Source organism: Gymnoscopelus microlampas, assembly GCF_963454915.1.
Source record: "Gymnoscopelus microlampas genome assembly, chromosome: 14".
In the NCBI taxonomy this organism is placed as follows: Eukaryota; Metazoa; Chordata; class Actinopteri; order Myctophiformes; family Myctophidae; genus Gymnoscopelus; species Gymnoscopelus microlampas.
This window is the reverse complement of record NC_139951.1, coordinates 31797368-31819594: the sequence shown is the minus strand read 5'-3', so window position 1 is coordinate 31819594 and position 22227 is coordinate 31797368. Positions and strand designations below refer to the sequence as shown.

Sequence of the window (22227 nt, the reverse complement as noted above, 5' to 3'; positions counted from 1 at the left end):
CGCGACCCACCAAATTAATCATATTTGAGGTTTGAACTGGGGAACCCCCACCCTGACACACTCGTAATTATGCATTACATTTAGTTTACTCAGTTCCACAGACAGCTCACAACGCCTCGCACCGCCAGGCGTTATATGCTTGCAGATCTGCTATTTTCACAATGTTTGCCTCTTTCTTACGTAATATGTGTCAATTTGGCCAATTTGGTTTTAAAAGGGGCTTAAAAGTCCTTAAAATGGAAATTTAGGAATATGCAGATTATAACTCTATGGCAGATAGACCAATTATTTGTTTACTAACATTGAGCCTGGACGCACAGGTGATTGTTTCACGCAATCAATTCCCAACCTGTTTCGGGGTGCACTGGTTTCAGCACACCCCAACCCCCTCTTGTGTGTGTTGGCTAGTGAGACGCGTCCTAACGAGACCTGATATAATGGGTTTCGTTGCGCGCATACTGGCTGCACGCAGCCAGTATGACGTCGTCTGTTAAGGGGTCTATACCCTAACACATACTGTATGTTGGTTTGTTTACTGTTGAGAGAGAAAACAATGTTGCATAGCTAATCATCTGGGGACCCCCAAAATAATTTGGAGACCCCCCTGGGGGTCCCGACCCCCAGTTTGGACACCACTGTAGTAGGAGAAAGTGCAGTTTGAGCATCATAGGCTTATTTTTAACTCTATGATCATAGGCAATAGGCGTTCTTATTTCTGTGGTGTTCTGTTCCAGATCCCATGGCCCGTGCGGACTCTGGCGCAGTGATTGGCTAGTTGCCCACGCGGCTGCCCGCCCAGCGGCCAGCGCACTGGAGTGATTGGCCAATCGGCTCAGAGAAGGGACGGGGATTCCGGCTGTCATAGACACGTGTACAGGGAAGTAGGAAGTAAATAACAACTGTACTTCTAGGTGCCTGTGGAACAGTAAGTAGCCCGGTTACCGTCTAATACAGAGATACTATGGGACGAATAGTATCTAAACTCATGTGTGCATGTTCTGTGATCTTCGTAATGTTATACGTCTGTGTCTTAACGACTTGAAGATAACGGAGGAGGTTATTCTGTGGTACAAGTTGAGCAAGTGGCAGTCGAGTTTATAGCCTTTACTGACAGTCAGACTGACTCATTCATTTACAAATAGTTTAATCCAGTACTGTATGTGTGCTTGGACCCAGACTGAGTGACAGATGTATTCTGACATTTGTGTATTGTGTATGTCAGATTTGATAAACACATCTGTCAATATAGGTCCAAGGCTACCCGTCCAACTGCTGCGACACGGGCTGTTTTTACTGTAGTAATTACCATTATTATTATTGTTATTAAAGCCACCTCAAGTACTCGTTTTATTCTTGTGAAAGCAAAATATCAGTGCTGACGTCTCATAGGCAGTGAAGGCTAAGTTATTTGTTAAGGGGGTATGTTGTACTAACAGGTTTTGCTACATCACTGCAAATTACATTCCGTGGTGGAAAAAGTACTCAAATGTTTTACTTAAGTAAAAGTATCAACACTGCAATGTAGAAATACTCTTACAAGTAAAAGTCTGGAATTAAAAATGTACTTGAGTAAAAGTACCAAGGTATCATTAGCACTGAAAATTGGCAATACTCCAGTAATGTGAAAATACCTCAAAATTATACTTAAGTACAGTACTTGAGTAAATGTACTTCCACCACTGCATGTTATGAGTATCAAGTTCTTAATCATACAGGATATGGCACACACCTAGTTTGTGGCTTAACTCAATGGGTGTGTGTTAACTGTACTGTGGCAGTTATATTTCACAAGTGTATATTTAGGAAAGCCAATGTGCATCATGTCTCCTTTTTACATGCATCATGCTACTTTTTTATTTGTATTATACTTGCTCTAGCACAAATTGCCCATCTCGGGACAAATGAACTTGAAGTAGATTAAACAAGATTATCAGTATGTATGTGTCCTAGCTGTCTGTGTGTCTGTTATCTCTTTATGCGTCACGCTTGGCCTTGTGTCTGTTTAAATGTCTGTATTTGCCTTTTTATATTTGTGTGTGTATGCAGGGCAGGAATGTAATGGATGCCGTTGCCCCTCAGGTTGGCCTTCTGCCATTCAAAAAATGATATGCCCTGAGGCAACAGTGGCCTTGATGCCCCATCCATGCTGCCCCAGATGATTTCACAGTTTCCTCCTCTGTCTCTTTCCTTTTCTTTCTTTCCTGTAGTCTTCACAGACTACAGCAGGATGTAGTCTTCACAGACTACATCCTGCTTCTACAGAACAGGACGTGAACCGTTTGTCAGAGAAGGACACATACAACTGAACTAGGCCCTAACAATAGTGTAGATTGACAAAACGGATGATAAAAAATGGTTACATCTAAGGTCATCTGCCAGGTGCAAAGGCAGCTCAGACAGTACGTGACTTCTGAGACGCCGGATACTTGACAAACAGAACATACACTCACATGCACTAATCATACACATGCTGTTGGGCCAACAGTTACAGGAGTCAGACATATGTTAATCAGACAGAGTACAGAATTACACTGTTCATTTGAGCATTACTAGACATCAGTGTCTTTTGTTGAGATTATGAATTCTTAACTCCTCCTCCTGAGTCCTTCTCCTATCCCTATCTTCAAACCAGTCCAGTGACTCTGAGTATGAACTTTTGAACTAATTTTCAGGGGTTGTGTACAAATATTGGTAATTAATATCAATCAATTATTTATTTAACTGATGGTTAAACTACGTATTTAACACAAATTAATTCTTAACCCTTAAATTCAACTAATTATTTCAGTGGACTTAATATCATTGTTTTATTTGATGGCCTTGCTGTCCTGGCATTTGGCCTTTGTGTCCTCAAAACATTTATAAGACCAAAGGCCAAGTGGCCTTGCCCTTAAAAAATGAAATTCCAGCCCTGCATAGCATGTATGTATTTTTTTTATGTGTCACTGTGTCTTAGTGAATCTTTCTCTCTGTGTGTGGTGTTTCTCTGAATGTATATATGTGTGCTCCCTTCCAGGTGAGGCACCATGCTGCCAGGCTACAGTCCAGTGACCCAGGCACTTTTGGGGACTCTCTTCACTTGGGGCCTGACCGCTGCTGGGGCTGCCCTGGTTTTCATATTCCACAGTCGACAGGTAACTGGATGGACCTGGGTGTCACACAAGACTAAGGCTCTAGGCATGCACTCATCTCAAAATGATTGGAAAACATTTTTTTATTGTAATATTTTTAAGTGAAATGTTATTTATTTTATATAATATTATTTTATTTGTGTTTTTTTTTGTTCCGATTATTGAAGTGCTTTAAAAATATATATATATTTTTCTCCTGCTGCTGCTGTTATTTTGTGAAACATCAGTTTGGGAATCAATTAGGAATTAAGAACAGATTCAAAGACTTGTGAGTAGTATCTATGTTTGACCACATTGTATAGGTTACACCTCGGTTTGTGCAAAAGTGTGTTCTATACCTGGGACTCTGCAATTCAAAGTTGGTGTTCGAGGGATAGTGGTGGCCTAATTAAGGGAGTGCACTTGTGGCCGAAAGGTTCCCGGTTCGATGCCCCGGACTAGCAAATGGGAAAATCTGAGTGGAAAAGTAAATGACCAACACTCATACCTCTCTCAACGCCCACCGTTGAGCAGAAGTTTAAAATTGTGGTTGTACTGGTCAGCTCCCAGGTGTGAATGTGTAAATGTATAAGTTTAGAGCAGGGCGTTTGCTGAAAAAGAGCACTCATGATGCTCAGCGACTATAGATAAATAAAGGTAATAATTGCCAAGGACACTGGCACACAACAGATGTTTACAGCTTAGCAGAAAGAACCTTGCACATACAGCACCTTGTAACAGCACCTTCAACTTAAGTGCTAGAACCAACCGTTTTAATACTGCTCTACTGCTTTTGTATTATTTCCATGTTGTATATGTTCATTATTAATATACATTATTATTGCTGCTACAATGTCTGAGAAACCAGAACAAAATACGTTTTTAATACCATTAAATAAACCTTGAACCTTGAAAAAAAAAGTCTGATTTGACAAACACACATTGACTCATTCTTTTTTCCTTCCCTATCTCGTGTCCCTCCCTGCTCTTTATCAGAAACGCATTTTGGATGGAAGTTTGGGGTTTGCAGCTGGGGTGAGTTGAGATGACTTTGAACACACACACACACACACACACACACACACACACACACACACACACACACACACACACACACACACACACACACACACACACACACACACACACACACACACACACACACACACACAAATAGAGGTAACCTTTATCATACGATGGTGTCTGTGGAAGAGTGTGTTTCTATTTTAAAGATTACACACTTTTCTAGACAGAAATGTTAGAATCAGATGTGTGTAATTGCGGTTCTTTTAGCAGCACATGGTACAAAAGGTTATCCATGATTACACATTTAAATAGAGGTGGTGTCATGGCAACACAAAACGTGTCTCAGAGAAATAAAAGTAACAGTAAAGGTATTTTCAATGACTCCAATGCACCTTAATATTTGTGTCCGGGTAGCGCACTCGGTAGAGCACTCGCCTTTCGACCACAAGGTCATGGATTCGATCCTGGGCACCGCCAACTCAGTGTATGAGTAGCATGGCTTGGTTCCTGAAAGTTCTGCGGTAAGTACTGGGAGCTGATGGTAGGTGTTGTGCTCCACCTCAGCAATCCATCTCCCAGAGTTCTAGCGCATTGTGAAATGGGGATAGACTCCTATGCTCTGGTTGATACTGACAATAAGTCTCTGTGCTGCAACTCCCCGTATAGGCCTGCCCATTTGTGCCTGAATCGATTTTCAGCCATTCTTGCATTTTCTTCAAAACACAACTACTCCTACAGATTTTTGTCCAAACTCAAATGATTGACTTCCAGTTTGCGGGCCATGTGATAGCCAACCCTGCCTGGCAGAGATCTGTGCTCCAAGGATCATAGATGGTTGTTGAATCTTATCTGTATTTCTCCTGCTATGTTTCATTTTCATGGCTGTTGCTGCTATGACTTTGTTTTTTGATTTGATGAAAAATGTAAAAAAAAATAAAATACCGGTAGATTGTTTTTTAATATGAGAGGAACGAAAGTGAAGGGGAGAATTTGGGGAGAATACATTTGAATCGACCAAATGCAGGTCTCCTTAACCACTAAAACAAACTGTCAACAGGCACAACATACACTTAGCTTTTCTCCCCTGTGAGGTGGGTGGTGTTAGTGGAGAGTGACCATAATTATGCAGTGAAACATTTTGATAGGATTTTTCTCTCCCTCTGTAGTGCTAGCTAGCTTGTTTAACAATCTAGGTAATAATCTTTGATAAGCTGTGACCAGCTTTCGGTTCATGATTGAAGATGTTGAACAGATCGGACGGACGGGCGGACAGACCGACAGAGTGGTTTATACAAGCTGTGTGGTCACCGCTGAATAATAGAAGAAAAGCATGGGGGCCACTCATTTTTACCTTACTCTGTCAACGTGTGTTAACACTTAGCCTGCCCTAATTATTTCAGATTTTTTGCTGTTTTCTGCCAGAGATTTTTCATTGAAATTAAAAAAGTACTCAGGAGCCGAGATACAGATTTTTTAAGTTTTGAGTTAACAAGGAAGTGGATAGGAGTCTAGATCTTCGAAAAATCATATCTCCTTGGTCTTTGGGTCAAATTGAATTAATTTTTTTTTTTTTAAAAATCCAATTTTTTCAATAGAACGCATTTATGCGATCTTGGCGGCCAAGTGCGCTATTTAATAGATCGCATTTATGCGTGATTGGCAGAAATTGAGTTAAAAGAAGGATTTTCTGGCTCCATAGCACGTTAATTGAAAAATAACTCCTTGTGGCTTTGTTTTCACATTTGGAAAAGTGTTTTAGTGCCATATGTGCATCTTACATATAGGATATTTACAGATGAGGAATTCATTAATTAATTAAGTAATGTAATTAATTAATTCCACCGTGTTCCCAAACCCAGGAGGGAGTTAATGACCTTTCTAAGTGTTATGTTGCAGAAAACTCTAAATGGCCCCCAAATCAAATGCATCTACAAAACCTACCTACCGCCAGGTCAGGTAGGTTATTGTGGGAATTCCAATGTTCGGAATTCGGTCATTATAGAGGTGAGTGGAATCTGTAGAAGTTGAGGGATTGATGAAGTTTTGATTACATGACTATAGACATAATGTGTACTGACTTGCATGAAGTTTCGACAAAATCTGTATGAGTAATATAAAGAAATGTTGTCTTGCAAAAATCGATCTGCTGTTATATATGCAGACCGATTTTTATAATATTACGCTATAATATGCCAATGTAAAAAAGGTAGCATTTTAGTAGGTCAGGGGAGAGGGTCTCAGAGCACTTAGTGCTCATAGGTAAAAACGCAAATCCGGCTGTTATAGTGCCACCATGAGGCCGATTTGAAGAATGTAGGGTGGCATTTCTTCCTAGACCTAGCGGGAATGTGCATGCATAGTTTTACGGCAATCACACGCTGCGTTTAGTTTTTATTTTCAAAACTGACCACTTTTGCAAACTTTGGAAGCCAGTCTTAGACAATCGAGATGGAATATGATATGAAAAATCTGACAGATCCGTCTTAATCACATGACTATGGACGGAGATACTGTGTACTGATTTGCGTGATGTTTGGACAAAATCTGTAAACCTTTGACCTGGCGGAGACAATAATACATTTCATGGTAGACTAAGGCTAAGGAATAGACTAAGGAATATTAGTCTGTCTATACGTATACTGAGTCACTGGTCTTTCAATTAGTTAATGGTTGAAGTAGGAGGAAATCTCTGCTGGGAGACTGTGACAAGGAGAGGTGTGTGCAGCTGTGAGTGTGAGTGGGTGAAAGGCATTAAGCCTAAATGGTGACTGTTTTGTAGACATAGTTCATCTCCTTATTCTGTTTTATGTCCATCTTTGTTAACTTCCTTTGTGTGTGTCTGAGGGCCAGATGTCCTCAAAGCAGTACAGAACTGAGGAAGCCTTCATATCGGGTTGGGGCTCAGGGTTTAGTGTAAGCTTACAATTTCTGTTAGAGAAAGGGTTAACTTAAGGTTAGGCATTTTGAGGACCCCCTTGAAAACAAGATGATGCATCTCAACTAAGGGGTTTATCCTCTAATGACATTTTGAAATAAATGTAGCAATGGAGGTAGAGGTTTGGCTTATAGGTCTTTTAATATTTGGCATGCACCAGGGAGGGACATGCGTTGTGCGCGCACACGTTACCATGTATTTTGTATAACTGCCTCTAACATCATTATCTTTCAATCACAGTTACAATGTTATACAGTAATATTCTGATTATCACACCAAATAGCTTTCTTCTCCCAACCCCAGTTCTAAAGAAAATACATTATATCTGAACACAAGACCGGCCCGACACAGGGCTGTAGGATTCCTACTCTCAGGTTCGGCAGAGAATGAAACCAATAACACAGATGTATTGTGGACCAGCAGTGGTGGAAAAAGTACGCACATTTTCTACTTAAGTAAAAGTATCAATACTGCAATATAGAAGTACTCTGTTACAAGTAAAGGTCCAGAATTAAAAAATTACTTGAGTAAAAGTACAAAAGTATTGGCATAAAAATGTACTTAAAGTACCAAAAGTAAAAGTACTAAAATGTTTGAAAATAGCAGATCTACAAGCTCACATCGCGACGCGTTGTGAGCTTGTAGATCGGCTTTTTTCAAATAGCCTGGGTATAAAATACGGCTAAAGTATTTCATGTATGTTTAATAATATCATAATTTATATCTGAAAAGTAACTAGTAACTAAAGTTTTCAAATAATTGTAGTGGTAAAAGTACAATATTTGCCTCTGAGATGTAGTGGAGTAGAAGTAAAAGTACTGAAAATGGGAAATACTCCAGTAAAGTAAAAAATCCTCAACATTGTACTTAAGTACAGTACTTGAGTAAATGTACTTAGTTACTTTACACCACTGTGGACCAGACATACTTCAAACTCGTGGTATCAGCTGCCATTTGGAGCGGGAGAGAAGACAGACGCGCCATCCTTTTGAAAATCAGCTACACATTCCATTCAAAATATGCCCGTACCACTCTGTGCTCTGCCCCGCTCCGCTCACGCGATCTTGTGTGTGTGTGTGTTTTCTCCCTTTTTGTTTATGACCTGATGGAGTCGGTAATAAGAAATATCAGGAGGAGTCGTGTGTGTTCGTGTTCATGCATGAGCAAACATTAAGTGAATGGTGAGTCATGACTACAACAGGGGAAAGAAGGAATTTTAAAGGGACTGTTGTTCAAGAGAGAGGGACCCAGCCACTAATACAAAAGGTGACGAATCGCTCTCCTTCTATAAATCAATGTACTGTACGAGTACTGTTTGTCTTTACATCACTAAAGAGGAGACGGAGCAAATCGATTGCCAAACACCGTAAGTCAATAAGATAACGCAATAGAACCTAGTACCTTGGTGTCACGTGGACGGAGCACATTAGAAATGTGGACCTCTACGAGGGCCTCCCACACAGACAAGGTCGGAGAGAAAGGGATGAGGCTGGCTGGGCAGCTGTCAGGCATCCAGAACCGGTGGCGAGCGACCTTACACTGTGGGAGCCAACCCAAGGCGCACCACCTATTTAGACACACTGCTGTGCGACAGCAGAGCTAATGGCACTCCAGAGCCTGATGCTAGACATGAGGGAGTAGAGTGGAGGACAGCGATTCAGGAGTTCTGAGTTGGTGTTTGCTAGTCTACACTCGTATCCTATACATCCCGGTTGCTAAATTATTCTCATATCATATTTTGTACATTAGTCAACCTGTAAATAACTCACAACAGAGCACACACAGCTGTGTATCGTATAGTATTTATACAAGTTGTTAAATTAGTCTCCCATCCTTTTTTATCTGTTTACTTTTATGTCTGTTAATATTATATATCATTAGCACAGTCTGCAGTGCATGTCACACCAACAGTTCTCTACACATACTTGTATGAGTGAATGACAAATAAAACCTTGTTGAACATTTAGAATCTTAAATCACAACTTTACACCTGATGATAGAAATGTCCATCTGTAATGCATGGTACAGCAAGTCATAATGGAGAGGGATTTACATGTGCAACCAAGCAGGGAATTCTGGCTTCTCTCCACATGGCCATTTGTTTCTCCCACCCAGCTGCCAGATGTACTTTATGAGATGTGTATGAATGCTGTCATCCCTCTGAGTGAGCTGTATCCAGTATGACTACTTAGCAATTGTATTGGGTTGATTGTTCATTCAGAGTTGTGAAATACGCTCTTTCTCTCCATCTTATTTTCTCTCCATCTTTCTCTTGCATTCTTGCAAGGTGTCTTGAGCTCCAACCATTTAAGCAAGGAAATGTAGTCTTGAGTAGAGGACATTACTCACATGTTGTTGCCAATGAAGGTGTTTACAAGAGCACATTTCATGTGCTGTTAACATATGCCCTGACCGGGCTAGCACTGGACAAGAGCTAACATTAATTGATTGCACTTGGCATTTAAAATCATGCTGATTCTGAATGCAGGAAATACATATATTCTTCACACTACTCTGCCTGGTGTTTTACAGACTTTGTTGCAATATGTCAAAGTAGTCTCCCAAGTTTTCCATTTAAGTTGAAGAAAATAACATCCCCCCCCCTCTCTATTGACTGGTTGGTCAAAATTGACAATGTTCAATGAGTCATGCACGGAATATGGCCAGCATGGACAGACTATTTTCCGTTTCTGTGTTTCTAAGTCTACTCTATTTAATAGAGGCATGCCTATCTATCTACCCTACAGTATGAGAGAAATGTGGCTCTCTATATGCAGCCTTTTTATTGTCCTGCATTATGCTTGTATAAGCAGGGTACTTGTTATGTTCCCATGTTTGAACACAAAGCAAACTGATATAACTACCTACTGTATGCCCAATTCTACGTGAACAGCAAGAGGTATATGGAAAAGACGCAAGGGAAATTACATGAGCAAACTACTGAACCCAGTGCAATCTTTTTTCACAGTCACTTTGCATTATGGATATTGTTTTGTCAAAGACTTTGTGACACGAAGGTGACTTGTGACAATCTATTCCTCTGTTTATGGAAAGCTGTTGTACATAGTAAATATCCCTGTGTTAACTCTCTCACTGCCAGACTTATTTCTTACCTTTTTCAAGTAGTCACAGAATATTTATCTACATTATGATCGATCCCCTGATGTCATTGCGACCTCGTTGACATTAATTGTCTGCCTTTGAAAATAGCATGTCTGGGCCAAAAATACATAGTAAAAAAAAAAGAGACGAGATACAGCCTTTTTAAGTAATAAGTTAAACAAGAAGTGAATGGAGCAGCAAATCTTCGGATCACGATATCTTGGGTTCTGAACATTTTTTGTGTTCTTGGCAGCCAGGGCGTTATGACAATGACTCGTTATAAGTCGTTCTTGGCAGTGAGAGAGTTCATTTAACTCTGACCCTTACAGGTCGCTGTCGGAGATAACTTTACACCACTCACAACACATGGCAGTACTGAATCTGTACATGCCACATGCACAAATCAATATGTAGACATATGGGCCCTCATTTATCAACGGAGCGTATAAACTGGCTTATATTTTTCCATAAATACGGCCGGACACCAACGTCGAAGTCATATTTATCAACGAATCCTACACAGCCAATCCTAGCGTACATTGGGTCGAGCCTTGATAAATGTCACGGCTGAAACCGAGCGTCATTTAAATAACACGCCCTTAATTGTCTGCCAGGGTTTATTCATAATGTACTCACCCACTGCCAGCATTTTATATAATTTTTTATAGAAAGAATGTGAATTACTTGTCCGTTTAATTTTTAACATTGTCAATTGAATGCTTTTAAAAAAAAAAAAAATTATATCTCCTAATTCGTTGTGAATAACAAAAAGAGATGAATACCCAAAAATTAGAGAAACATTTTAGAAATTAAAAAACAAAAAAAAAAAAAGGGGAGAATTCTCCCCTTTGGCGGTTAACACCATTGACTGAAAAGGGGAGAATTCTCCCCTTTGGCAGTAAACCTGTTAAATATTCTCGAAATGCCCTGATTTTACGACATGGCGAACCAGAATACGACCAAATAAAGCAATGGAAAGCCAATAAGAAAGAGTTTCGCCGGCTCACCTCGCCTCGCTGCCTGTCAAGTCACACACACACACACACACACACACGCACACACACACGCACACACACGCACCTACTTGAAGCCCCACTGCGTAACGGTACAATCTTTGTCAATGAAGTAGGCTAGTAGCCATGAATGGATCCGAATACGTTTGTATTTTAATGTATTTAACCTATACCGAGCAGTGCGCGTTCGAGTTACTAAAATAAAGCAGTCAAGGCTATTCCCATTTCCCAGTGAGACTCGGACCGTCGGGTGGGCGAGTCCCCATGCCGCGCCACATTAATGAGAGATAGCCTGGAGAGAACATTAATGGATGAAGGATGGTGTGTTGGACCGTGGGTCAAATGTCTGATCTCCCGGTGGCCATGAAAATATAACAGCAGCGCCGCTGCGCCGGTCTAAACTCCCGAAAATGCGCTCGCAGAAGCGCTCGTATAGTTTGAAAATAGCAGATCTACAAGCTCACAACGCATCGCGATGCGACCTGTTGTGAGCTTGTAGATCTGCTATTTTCAAATAGCCAATGCAGCCAGATCTGCAAGCTTAACCGAATGACTGTTAAAGCAGTTTGTTTAAATTAGTTTATAAAATGTTATATTCTCACAGGGATTATTTATTAGTGTAGATATACATTTAGGAGTGGATTATGTGTCCAGATGCCTGTCAGACTGTCAGACAATGCTGCTCCGCAGGTCTACAATGGAATAAATGGGCGCAGCTAACGTCAACAACTGGTCTCGACCAGACGTGAGATCTCAGCGTACGGATGAAGCCAACGTCAGGATATATTGATAAATGCCGAAAGTTGCGGTGATCTCGCCGTACACCCGTTATTTGGTCTGCGCCGCGTTGATAAATGAGGGCCATGATATCTCATATCCTGCTGTGTGTACATCTTAAGCTCAATTGGCTTTGGCAATCTCCACGGTTCCCTATGTTCCACAGTCTCCAGGGTAGCTGTACAATATTGTTTTCTTCCTCTCGTAACTGTAGCAAGTTTTTGGACAATAGCAGCTTGTCCTCCAACAATATGCAGCCTCGTGACTGCCTCACAAGTCAAAAAAAACTAGGCAGTGGTTTCTCCCAATCTTTTGTAGTGACTTGAAAACGGAAATGAAATGCTTCCATTTCTCTCCTCCATGAATACTAGACAGGAGGGATTTCAGAAAAAAGGCCTTCTATAAGGAGGTTAGAGGCATTTGGGGGTAAAAGTTGGGAACAAGGCCATTTTACATAATTCAAGGGTGCTGAATCAGAAAAACACTGTTCCCAAGCAAAATTCTTAGTGCTTAACCTCCTAATTTGCATATCAAAATGGCTGCCAATTTTGAAGTATTTCTTAAATAACTCTATAACAAAGCAATCAAATCTGACAAATAAAGTTTATATATTTATATTCTGAGGGTCAGACAATGTGTGGAAGGTATTTATAATGTAATAGATGTAAATAAATGTAAATAATGTAAATAAATATGCAAATTAGAGGCCACTATTACAGAAAACGGTTTCGTACTTAAAGTGATCCATCCGCATCCCCCTTATTTTATTTTATCTCTACTTATCTGTATTTTTACCATCCTTAGGACATCTAAAATAAATATTTAGATGATGTAAAAATCCTGGTACATTTGGCCCCTGATGACCAAAAAATAAATGTGACGTTCCATAAATACGCTATCATGGGGATTTCTATCTTGTATAACTCACCCCCAGGAGGAGTTAGAGCCACAGAACTATAACTGAACACAAACTACTTTCAACACAACTATATAGAGTGGGATGGGGATGGCTAAAGGTACACTTAGATGGCCAACAGGGAAAAAAACTATTGGTCGTGCACACACAAACTATTGCCCGTGTACACAGTGGTTAATCCCAATGGTCTGAGTATCTACAGGGCTGACAAGGGACTAGTACAGCCTAGTACAACCTAATAGAGCCTAGTACAACCTAGTCTTAACTAGTCCAGTCTGTTCCATGCTAGTATAGCCTAAATCGCTGTCCCCTAGTCTGTTCCATCAAAAGGCTGGACTAGGCTATGGGTGTACTAGGCTTTACTGTTGTAGACTCTACTGGTCTCTAATAGACTGTTTTAAATTCCAGTAGGCTGTGCTGGTCTGTACAACGCTATATTAGGCTGTACAAGGCAGATCTGTACTATGGTCTACAAAGGTTCATGCAAAACTATTGCTCGTGCACACACAAGCTATTGCCCGTGTACACAGTGGTTAGTCCCAATGGTCTGAGTATCTACAGGGCTGACAAGAGCCTAGCACAGCCTAATAGAGCCTATTAGAGTCTAGTACAGCCTAGTACAGCCTAATCTATCCTAGTCCAGCCTTATCAGTCCTAGCATAGCCTTGTACCCCCTCCCCTATTCTGTTCTCCCAGAAGGCTGGACTAGGCATGGGTGTACTAGGCTGTACTATACTAGACTCTACTGGTCTATAATAGGCTGTTTTAAGCTCTAGTAGGCTGTGCTAGGCTGTACTAGGCTCTATTAGGCTGTGCAAGGCAGATCTGTACTATGGTCTACAAAGGTTCATGCAAAACTATTGCTTGTGCACACAAAAGCTATTGCCCGTGTACACGGTGGTTAGTCCCTATGGGTTGAGGATCTACAGGGCTGACAAGAGCCTAGCACAGACTAATAGAGCCTATTAGAGTCTGGTACCACCTAGTACAGCCTAACATATCCTAGTCCAGCCTTATCAGTCCTACCATAGCCTTGTACCCCCTCCCCTATTCTGTTCTGTCAAAAGGCTGGACTAGTCATGGGTGTACTAGGCTGTACTATACTAGACTCTACTGGTCTATAATAGGCTGTTTTAAGCTCTAGTAGGCTGTGCTAGGCTGTACTAGGCTCTATTAGGCTGTGCAAGGCAGATCTGTACTATGGTCTACAAAGGTTCATGCAAAACTATTGCTCGTGCACACACAAGCTATTGCCCGTATACACAGTGGTTAGTCCCTATGGGTTGAGGATCTACAGGGCTGACAAGAGCATAGTACAGCCTAATATAGCCTATTAGAGTCTAGTACAGCCTAGTACAGCCTCATCTATCCTAGTCCAGCCTTATCAGTCCTAGCATAGCCTGGTACCCCCTCCCCTATTATGTTCTCCCACCAGGCTGGACTAGGCTAGACCTGGGTGTACTAGGTTTTACTGTACTAGTCTCTGCTGGGCTCTAATAGTCTGCTTTCAGCTCTAGCAGCCTTTGCTAGGCTTTACTGGGCTCTATTAGGCTATAGAAGGCAGTACTTTACTTTGGCCTACAAATGTTCATGCAAAACTATTTCTCGTGCACACACAAGCTATTGCCCGTGTACACAGTGGTTAGTCCCTATGGGTTGAGGATCTACAGGGCGGACAAGAGCCTAGTACAGCCTAATAGAGCCTATTAGAGTCTAGTACAGCCTAGTACAACCTAGTCTAGCCTAGTCCAGCCTGTTCCATGCTAGTATAGCCTATACCACCATCCCCTAGTCTGTTCTCCCAAAAGGCTGGACTAGTCTTGGATGTACTAGGCTGTACTGTACTATACTCTACTGGTCTCTAATAGGCTTTTTAGTGACGCTAGCCGCTCCATACCTGACTTTGTCCGTGTGCGTCAACGTTCTGATTGGTCAGGTGCGTCAACAAAGTGATTGGTCAAGCTTCACGTGACACATGGCTATAAACACATTATAAACACATATCGATGACAAAATGTATCAAAGGCGCCGCTACCTTCACACAGGGTGTGATTTTTTAATCTCTAGTAGGCTTTGCTAGGCTGTACTAGGCTATATTAGGCTGTACAAGGCAGATCTGTACTATGGTCTACAAAGGTTCATGCAAAACTATTGCTCGTGCACACACAAGCTATGGCCTGTGTACACAGTGGTTAGTCCCTATGGTCTGAGTATCTACAGGGCTGACAAGGGACTAGTAAAGCCTAAAAGAGAGTATTAGAGTCTGGTACAACCTAGTACAACCTACTCTAGCCTAGTCCAACCTGTTCCATGCTAGTATAGCCTATAGAAATGATTTCATGTGCATGCCATAAGCAATGCACAACACGTCGTTGCAAATGCCGGAAATCTGGGTTACGATGCACAGCCATGTGTGCATGTCAGCAACGAAGTGATGATCAACCTCCTTGTATGAATGTGGTCTAGTGTCTAGACTTTCGTTCAACAATGGCCAATACAGTATCTTTAGAGTAATAAACCGTTATCTGTTATGGGGGCCGCTATTTTGCATATTTCGGAGTAGGCTGATTATTATATTATATTATATTATCATATTATATTACTTACAAATTCTTTACTCACATTGTAGAAACTGTATATAGACACTTCATTTGTCAATTTTGCTTGCCTGGCCACAGACTTATTGAAGATAAAGGTGCAAATTTGCCAATTTGGCAGCCATTCAGATATGCAGATTAGAAGGTCAAAAACTAAACATTTAGCATGGGGAAAAAGTATGTATTTTAGATGTCCTAAGGATGGCAAAAATTCAGATAATTAGAAACAAAATAAGGGGGATGCACCTTTTGCACCGTTTGAGTACTACGGTACATCATTTTATGTAATGGTGGCCTCTAATTTGCATATTTATTTACATTTATTTACATTTATTACATTACAAATATCTTCCACACATTGTATGACCCTCAGAACATAAATATATACACTTTATTTGTCAGATTTGCTTGCTTTGTTATAGAGTTGTTTAAGAAATACTTCAAAATCGGCAGCCATTTTGATATGCAAATTAGGAGGTTAAGCACTAAGAATTTTGCTTGGGAACAGTGTTTTTCTGATTCAGCACCCTTGAATTATGTAAAATGGCCTTGTTCCCAACTTTTACCCCCAAATGCCTCTAACAATCACATATTTCAGAAATCCCACCGGTCTATACTACAGTATCCCCCACTTTGTCTTGCTCTAGTCTAGCATAATCCTAAAGTATCACCTCTTTTTGCTAATTCGTAGCACTTTTCTGTCATACATTATTATTTGAGGGCCTCAGGAACATCTCATGTATTTTGTCTTTTTGCTGTATCAGTTATTTATCAGTCTCGTAAAAGCTACCAATACTGCCTAAAATGTTGGTCTCGGTGAGTATGACAATCCGATACCACGTAATGTATCACAGGATGATATTTCATGGTTACATGGTTGGTAAACAATTATTTTTTTATTTGAATGCTTCAGTTGATGTTGCACTACTGTTTCACTACTCTTACTGTACTATTCACATTATTATTTTACTAACTCAGGGCTGCAGTTTAACAATTATTAATGGAATTGTTATGTATTTATTTTATTATGGATTATATCTGATCTGTACTCTCGGTATCGACCGACAAGCAAGTTGCAGATATCTGTATTGTATCGGGAAGGAAAGAATTATATCGGAACATCTTTGCTTTTTGTATGCCGTAACATTACCTGTTTGCAATTTTGATGAACTGAAGTATTTTTAAGCGCATTCTATGATTGTGTTCATTGTAAGCTACTGTGGATCAGTGTTGGCTAAATGCCTTGAATATTAATGTAATGTTAATGTATTTGGCCTTTCAATTGGCAAGAACATGAACTTTATCAGGAAGACACGCTTCAACTGTTGGCCTTAGGCTATGGAGGAAATGAGCACCTCCAGAAGCTCTCAACCCCAGTTGTTTGAAATAATCATATTCTTTTCGATTTCACCGTTTCCTCTGCTGTCAATACGGTAGACACCAGTTGACTAGTTGAGATTCAACATCAAGTGAAACGCTGCATAAACAGTGGGTAGGTTTGATTTCGAGATTTAAAATGCGCGCAAGCCAAGCAATGCTTTTGATAGAGAGAGAGGAGAGACTGGAGAGCTAGAGAGAGAGAGAGAGAGCAAGAGAGAGAGAGAAAGTATTAGACCGATGTGGTCCAATTTTTTTATCATCATTAACACATATACTGCCAATCCCGAGATATCTCGGGACATTAAATCCACCCGTTACCTGCGTATCCCGAGATATCTCGGGATCGTCTTTTTATGTGGTTTAATAACGAAAAAAATGTTTTTTGGTACCATCCTTGATTTTTTTTTTTTCGCCATGACGCTTCCGACCCATCCTATTAGAAAATTTCCGACAACCGTTTCCGGTTCGTTTTTTATCCTGAAAAAACTGTTTTTCCCTGGTTTTGGCTAAAGATCATGGTTTTCACACGGTTTAAAAAACGAATGGTAAGCTCCGGTTGTATTTTCTTTTCTTTGATCGACGAACGGTTATCCTCTTTGTGTTTAAAAACGATCTGATAGCCGATCGGAGGCTAAGCTAATCTAAGATGGCCGGTGGGGAAACGTCACAGCCGCGTGACTCCATAGGCTAAACCAGTTGTGCATGATTGGCCAATACGCTTGTGCAAGGACACGCTGTGATTGGCCAGTAGCCACTTTGAGTGACAGTTGGGGCAAACGCTCTCACCAAAACATTATATACTATTCTGTCCCTATCGGTACACAACTCGAACGGCGCTGAGTCGACTAGCAGACCATTGGCCGGTCGACGCGGGCACTCGCGCCTGGAGGCGCTCGGGCGCGTCTCCTCGGCCTCAAGGTCTGCTGAGTCGGCGCGCCTCCGTCATGGTCCAAAACTATACTTTATCGGCGAAAAAAAAGAGTCCGCGGTTGTTTGAAAAAGGCACTTCCGCGTTGACCACAGAAGGGGGCGTGTTTATAGCACAACTGGTTTAGACTTTGTAATGTCGCGTCACAGCCACGTCACAGCCAAACGGATATGACGTTTGCAGCCTCTTTTACCGGCTGATTCCACAGAAGAAGAAAAAGGAAAAAAAGTGTAAACATTATGAGGGCTCGTACGTCCATCGTTGCTGTTTATAAACACCATCCGATCGCGGATTTTAATGGATATAATTTTTTTGTGAACGGTTCAAAAGGCTATAAAACTCAAAAACGCTGGCAGTGGGTGAGTACCTTATGAATAAACTCTGGCAGGGAATGTGTTAATGAACCCTACCTACACTTGCATTTTAGAACCTTCAAACTACCATTTTACTAGAACTACCCAGTAGAACAAGTGAACTGCACAACAGCTGTCTGTCTCATTCATTGTCAGTGGCAGCGCATGCATGTGCACATCAAAATCACACTACAAAACCCGACATTTGATCAACAACAAAATATAGATTAATACATTTGACAACATACAGCCAACATCCCAAAATGTAGTCTTAATATCCAGCAAGTAGCCTAATATAAATTAATAACTGCAAACAGATTACAAGTTTAGGCTATCAATATCCTACAAAAGTAGGGATATAGCTGTGACCTCACCGGTGCTCTGATGGACAATAAATAAATAATCCTTTTGCAAACAACATCCATGTTCTGTTCTCTTGTCAATAATGATACAAATGGAACGTTTATTTCAGCAGCTAGAATGTGATAGTTTGACATTGTTTGAGTGCATTTTGGGTGCACAGCGCAGCTCCTCGTTTAAGTGAATTGTGAATTGTTTTCGACTGTTAGAAAAGCCACAACATAGTTAAACTCAAAAGACTATGGATGTGCATAAAAGATCACTGTGGAACGACAAGCGCAGGGGACAATCCGTTGATCATTTCATTTTAGATTTATGAGCAGGCTATTAGCCTACTATTGACTGTACTACAATATGGCTTGGAAACCGATGGCATTGAACATGAACTTGGATTTTCGACCAGCAATGCTTCAGAGAGGCCCGGAGGAAAATTATGAATGAAATTATGTAAATTGTTGGAAAAACTGCTCCGACTGTTTAAATACCTTTTCAGTCCAAGCTGCTCCAGTGCTTTCCTTCTTACCTTTGTCATAGCAAGCTGTTGGCCCACCACAAGCCTCAGAACAGCTTCAATAGTGTTGCCAGGCGCAAGATAATTATTGCATTTGTATGATAACTAGAGGTTTGCTCGCATCTAGAGTTCGGCCCTCGCATCTACGTCGCACCGCCGATCTGACGTCAGCAGCCCGACTTGCAGCATGCCACTTCCGCTTTCCGGCCAGGCTGCTGCTGTGTATCCTCCTCAGTCCCAGCACCAGCAGCCCGACGTTCAGCATCCTGCTGATGGCTTTGGGCATGACGCTGCTTGGTTATTTCCTCAGTGTCACTTGCCTGTTCTTATCTGCTTTTCTGGCCATTAAAGCTTGCATTCTATCCGCAGGGGTTTTAGCCCTATGTGTTTACTTCTGTCGTCTTGATGAGGTTACAATGGGTCATTGACCTATGAACATACAGTATGTGCATTTGGTGCATTTGACTCTCCAAGAACTCAGTCTCAACAGGAGGGAGTTAGAGGCTAAACGCACACACACAACCCACAAAACACCAAGTGAACCTAGAAGTCCTCTACTGTGAAAAGGTGGGTCTTAAGCATGTTTTAAAAAAGTCCCTAGGGTGGGGGCAGCTTTGATCCTCAAAGGGAGTTTGTTCCACAACTTTGGTGCCAACACAGCAAAGGCATGGTTGCCCGTCCTTACTGTGGCTGTGCTAGACTGTGGAGTCTTCATATACAACTGACTGTTAGATCTGAGTGACCTTGAGCTGGGAGATTGGTCTAAAATTGTCTCTTAAGACAGCACTGCCCCTGGCCTTGGCTACAGTCAAGTGTGCAGGAGCATGCTCTGAGGGCAAGGGTTTTGATATCGTATGAGGGTGGTGTTCATTCAAACCTAATCTGACCTTTACCCCAAAGAATCTGCGCTCCTGTGGAATTGGAGGATTTTCATTCTCTGCCATTCTCATCACAGGAACAGCAGACCTTGAGTAGGTTTTTCTCTATTAGAACTTTACGCATCTATAGAACAAGGACAAGCCCATTGGATTGTGGATGTGATTGCTCTAACACAGTGGTTCATGTCAAGGACCCCCAAATTATGTATTTGTCGCTGCTGATCCCCATCTGAAAATATTTTGTGCCAGGAACCGAAATACAAGATTTCTGTTGTCAAAAGATATTTCCCTTTTTTTCTTTTGCCAGTCAAATAAATTGCCCTTGAGTTGTGTGTGTTGTGTCCATCGCCGGAGGGTGCCGTTTAGCCCAATGATTAATAAAACAGGGGTTACATTACATAAGCTAATGTTTTACCGGCTGATCAATGAGCTACAGACATATTTATTTCAGTGGCCGATTTTGATGTTTTGCTAGCAATACTGGAGCCCAGGGGTTTGAAATTGATTGAAATTTTTATTAGGCAAAAAGAATGTAAAACAACACAGTTACATTTATAATACTTTTGTCTAAAAGGTCCGGCCAAAAAAGTCCTTGCGGGCTTGTTTCCATTGGGGTCCTTGAATTAATTTCATAGACATATATAGTAGCAACCAAACAGTTCAATAATCAACATAAGAATACAGAGGGGGAAAAAAATACCATTATGTACAGAAAAATATATATACAAAAAACAAACAAAAAAAACATTAGAAAATAAAATAAAAAGTATGTACAAAAAAAGGGGGAGGGGGGGGGTCGTCTGTCTACAGGGAAACTGGTACTAGCTCCTCTTTAGGCCTCCAGAAAGATGAGTTTTTAGGGCTGTTTTGAATGAGCCCAGCGAACTGCATTTTTTGAGGGATGGGGTTAGACTATTCCATTCCTTGGTGGCAGTGCTATAGAAGGAGAATTTGCCCATGTTTGTTTTATGGGTGGGTGTTACCAGATTATTGTTTACGCTCCCTCTAGTTTTGTGACTGTGGGTGTCACTAACTTTTTCGAGGTACTTATACAGATATGCGGGTATAGGGGGCATTTCGGGCAGATCTGCATTTACAATTTTGAAGACCAGTCCCATTTTTAGTTGTATAACCCTGTCTTCCACCCTGAGCCAGCCTAGGCTGGCAAAGTGAGTGGGAGAGAGGTGGGTCATGGGCCCCAGTCCGAGAAGTAGTCGAATCAGTTTGTTTTGGGAGGTTTGAAGCTTAGTCTTCAGTGACACTGAGGTGTTGGAGTACCAAGAGGAGCTAGCATAGTCAAAAAGGGGCTGAATCAGGGCCCCCGAGAGGGTCCTGAGTGCCTGAGGGTTGACAAAGGAGGAAACACTGCCCATAAATCTGGTTCTCTGGTTTACTCCTTTGAACACCTTTGTTGCCATGCTTTCACCTGACAGGTGTTTGTCAAGAATACATCCCAAATAGGTAATCTCTTCTTTGCTAGTGATGATTGTGTCATCGACTTTGACCTTGAAGTCATTTACCTTCGCGAATCACAAAGTCGTAAATCACGATTTGACGCGTTGTTGCTTGTAGATCTGCTATTTTCAAAAGATTTGTATACATTTGAAAACTTGAAATGGGACATTTTGTATACTTTTACTTTTGGTACTTTAAGTACAGTTTGATGCAAATACTTTCATACTTTTACTCAAGTACATTTTGAATTCCAGACTTTTAATTTTAACAGAGTATTTCTACATTGTAGTATTGATACTTTTACTTAAGTAAAACATTTGAGTACTTTTTCCACCACTGAAAGACGGTAGAGTGTGTTGTTAATGTTGTTTTATGGTCATTTAATGAATTTATTCATTAACAAAATGTGTGCATGGTTAGCACGCGCATGTCTGATTCGCCTAGACAACATCAGGCAGGCTACGCGGGTGCTGGAGCCACAACCCAATTTATCCTGAACAGCAGTACACACACGCACGCACACACACACACTTATAGACTTTAATTGGCCTTCGCAATTGTGCCATTGTATCAGAAAAAGGTTTTGGATGCACAATTTAATGTCATATTTATTATTTTTTAATGTGTGACAATTCTGTACAAATACAGACTCAATTCTGTACAGATACCGACTCAGTGTGCAAGAGCCTTTACTCTTAACTGTACCTCTCCTGTGTTTCATTATCACTTGCTGTATTTGCTGTTGCTCCATGATACCTGCATTTCCCTAAAGGGAAAGGATCAATAAAGGTTTATCTTATCTCATTTTCATCATCTGTAGCACAATTAAATGTTCAATCATGGCCTTTGTCAGTACTTGTTAGTCTTCCCAGTGCAATCACAAGAA

General features: G+C 41.0%; 1 protein-coding gene across 2 annotated transcripts in view; it reads left to right on the top strand.

Annotated features, from left to right (window-relative positions):
- The first annotated feature begins 866 nt into the window (after window positions 1–866).
- The window catches only part of slc39a11 (solute carrier family 39, member 11), a 118606-nt gene continuing 97245 nt past the window's right edge, over window positions 867–22227 (top strand). For both annotated transcript variants that reach the window (XM_084079246.1, XM_084079245.1), the window contains exons 1-3: window positions 867–925; window positions 3017–3134; window positions 4107–4145. In XM_084079246.1, coding sequence (XP_083935372.1) covers window positions 3027–3134; window positions 4107–4145 — 147 coding nt within the window. In that variant the 5' untranslated portion in view covers window positions 867–925; window positions 3017–3026. The remainder of the gene's footprint in view (window positions 926–3016; window positions 3135–4106; window positions 4146–22227) is intronic.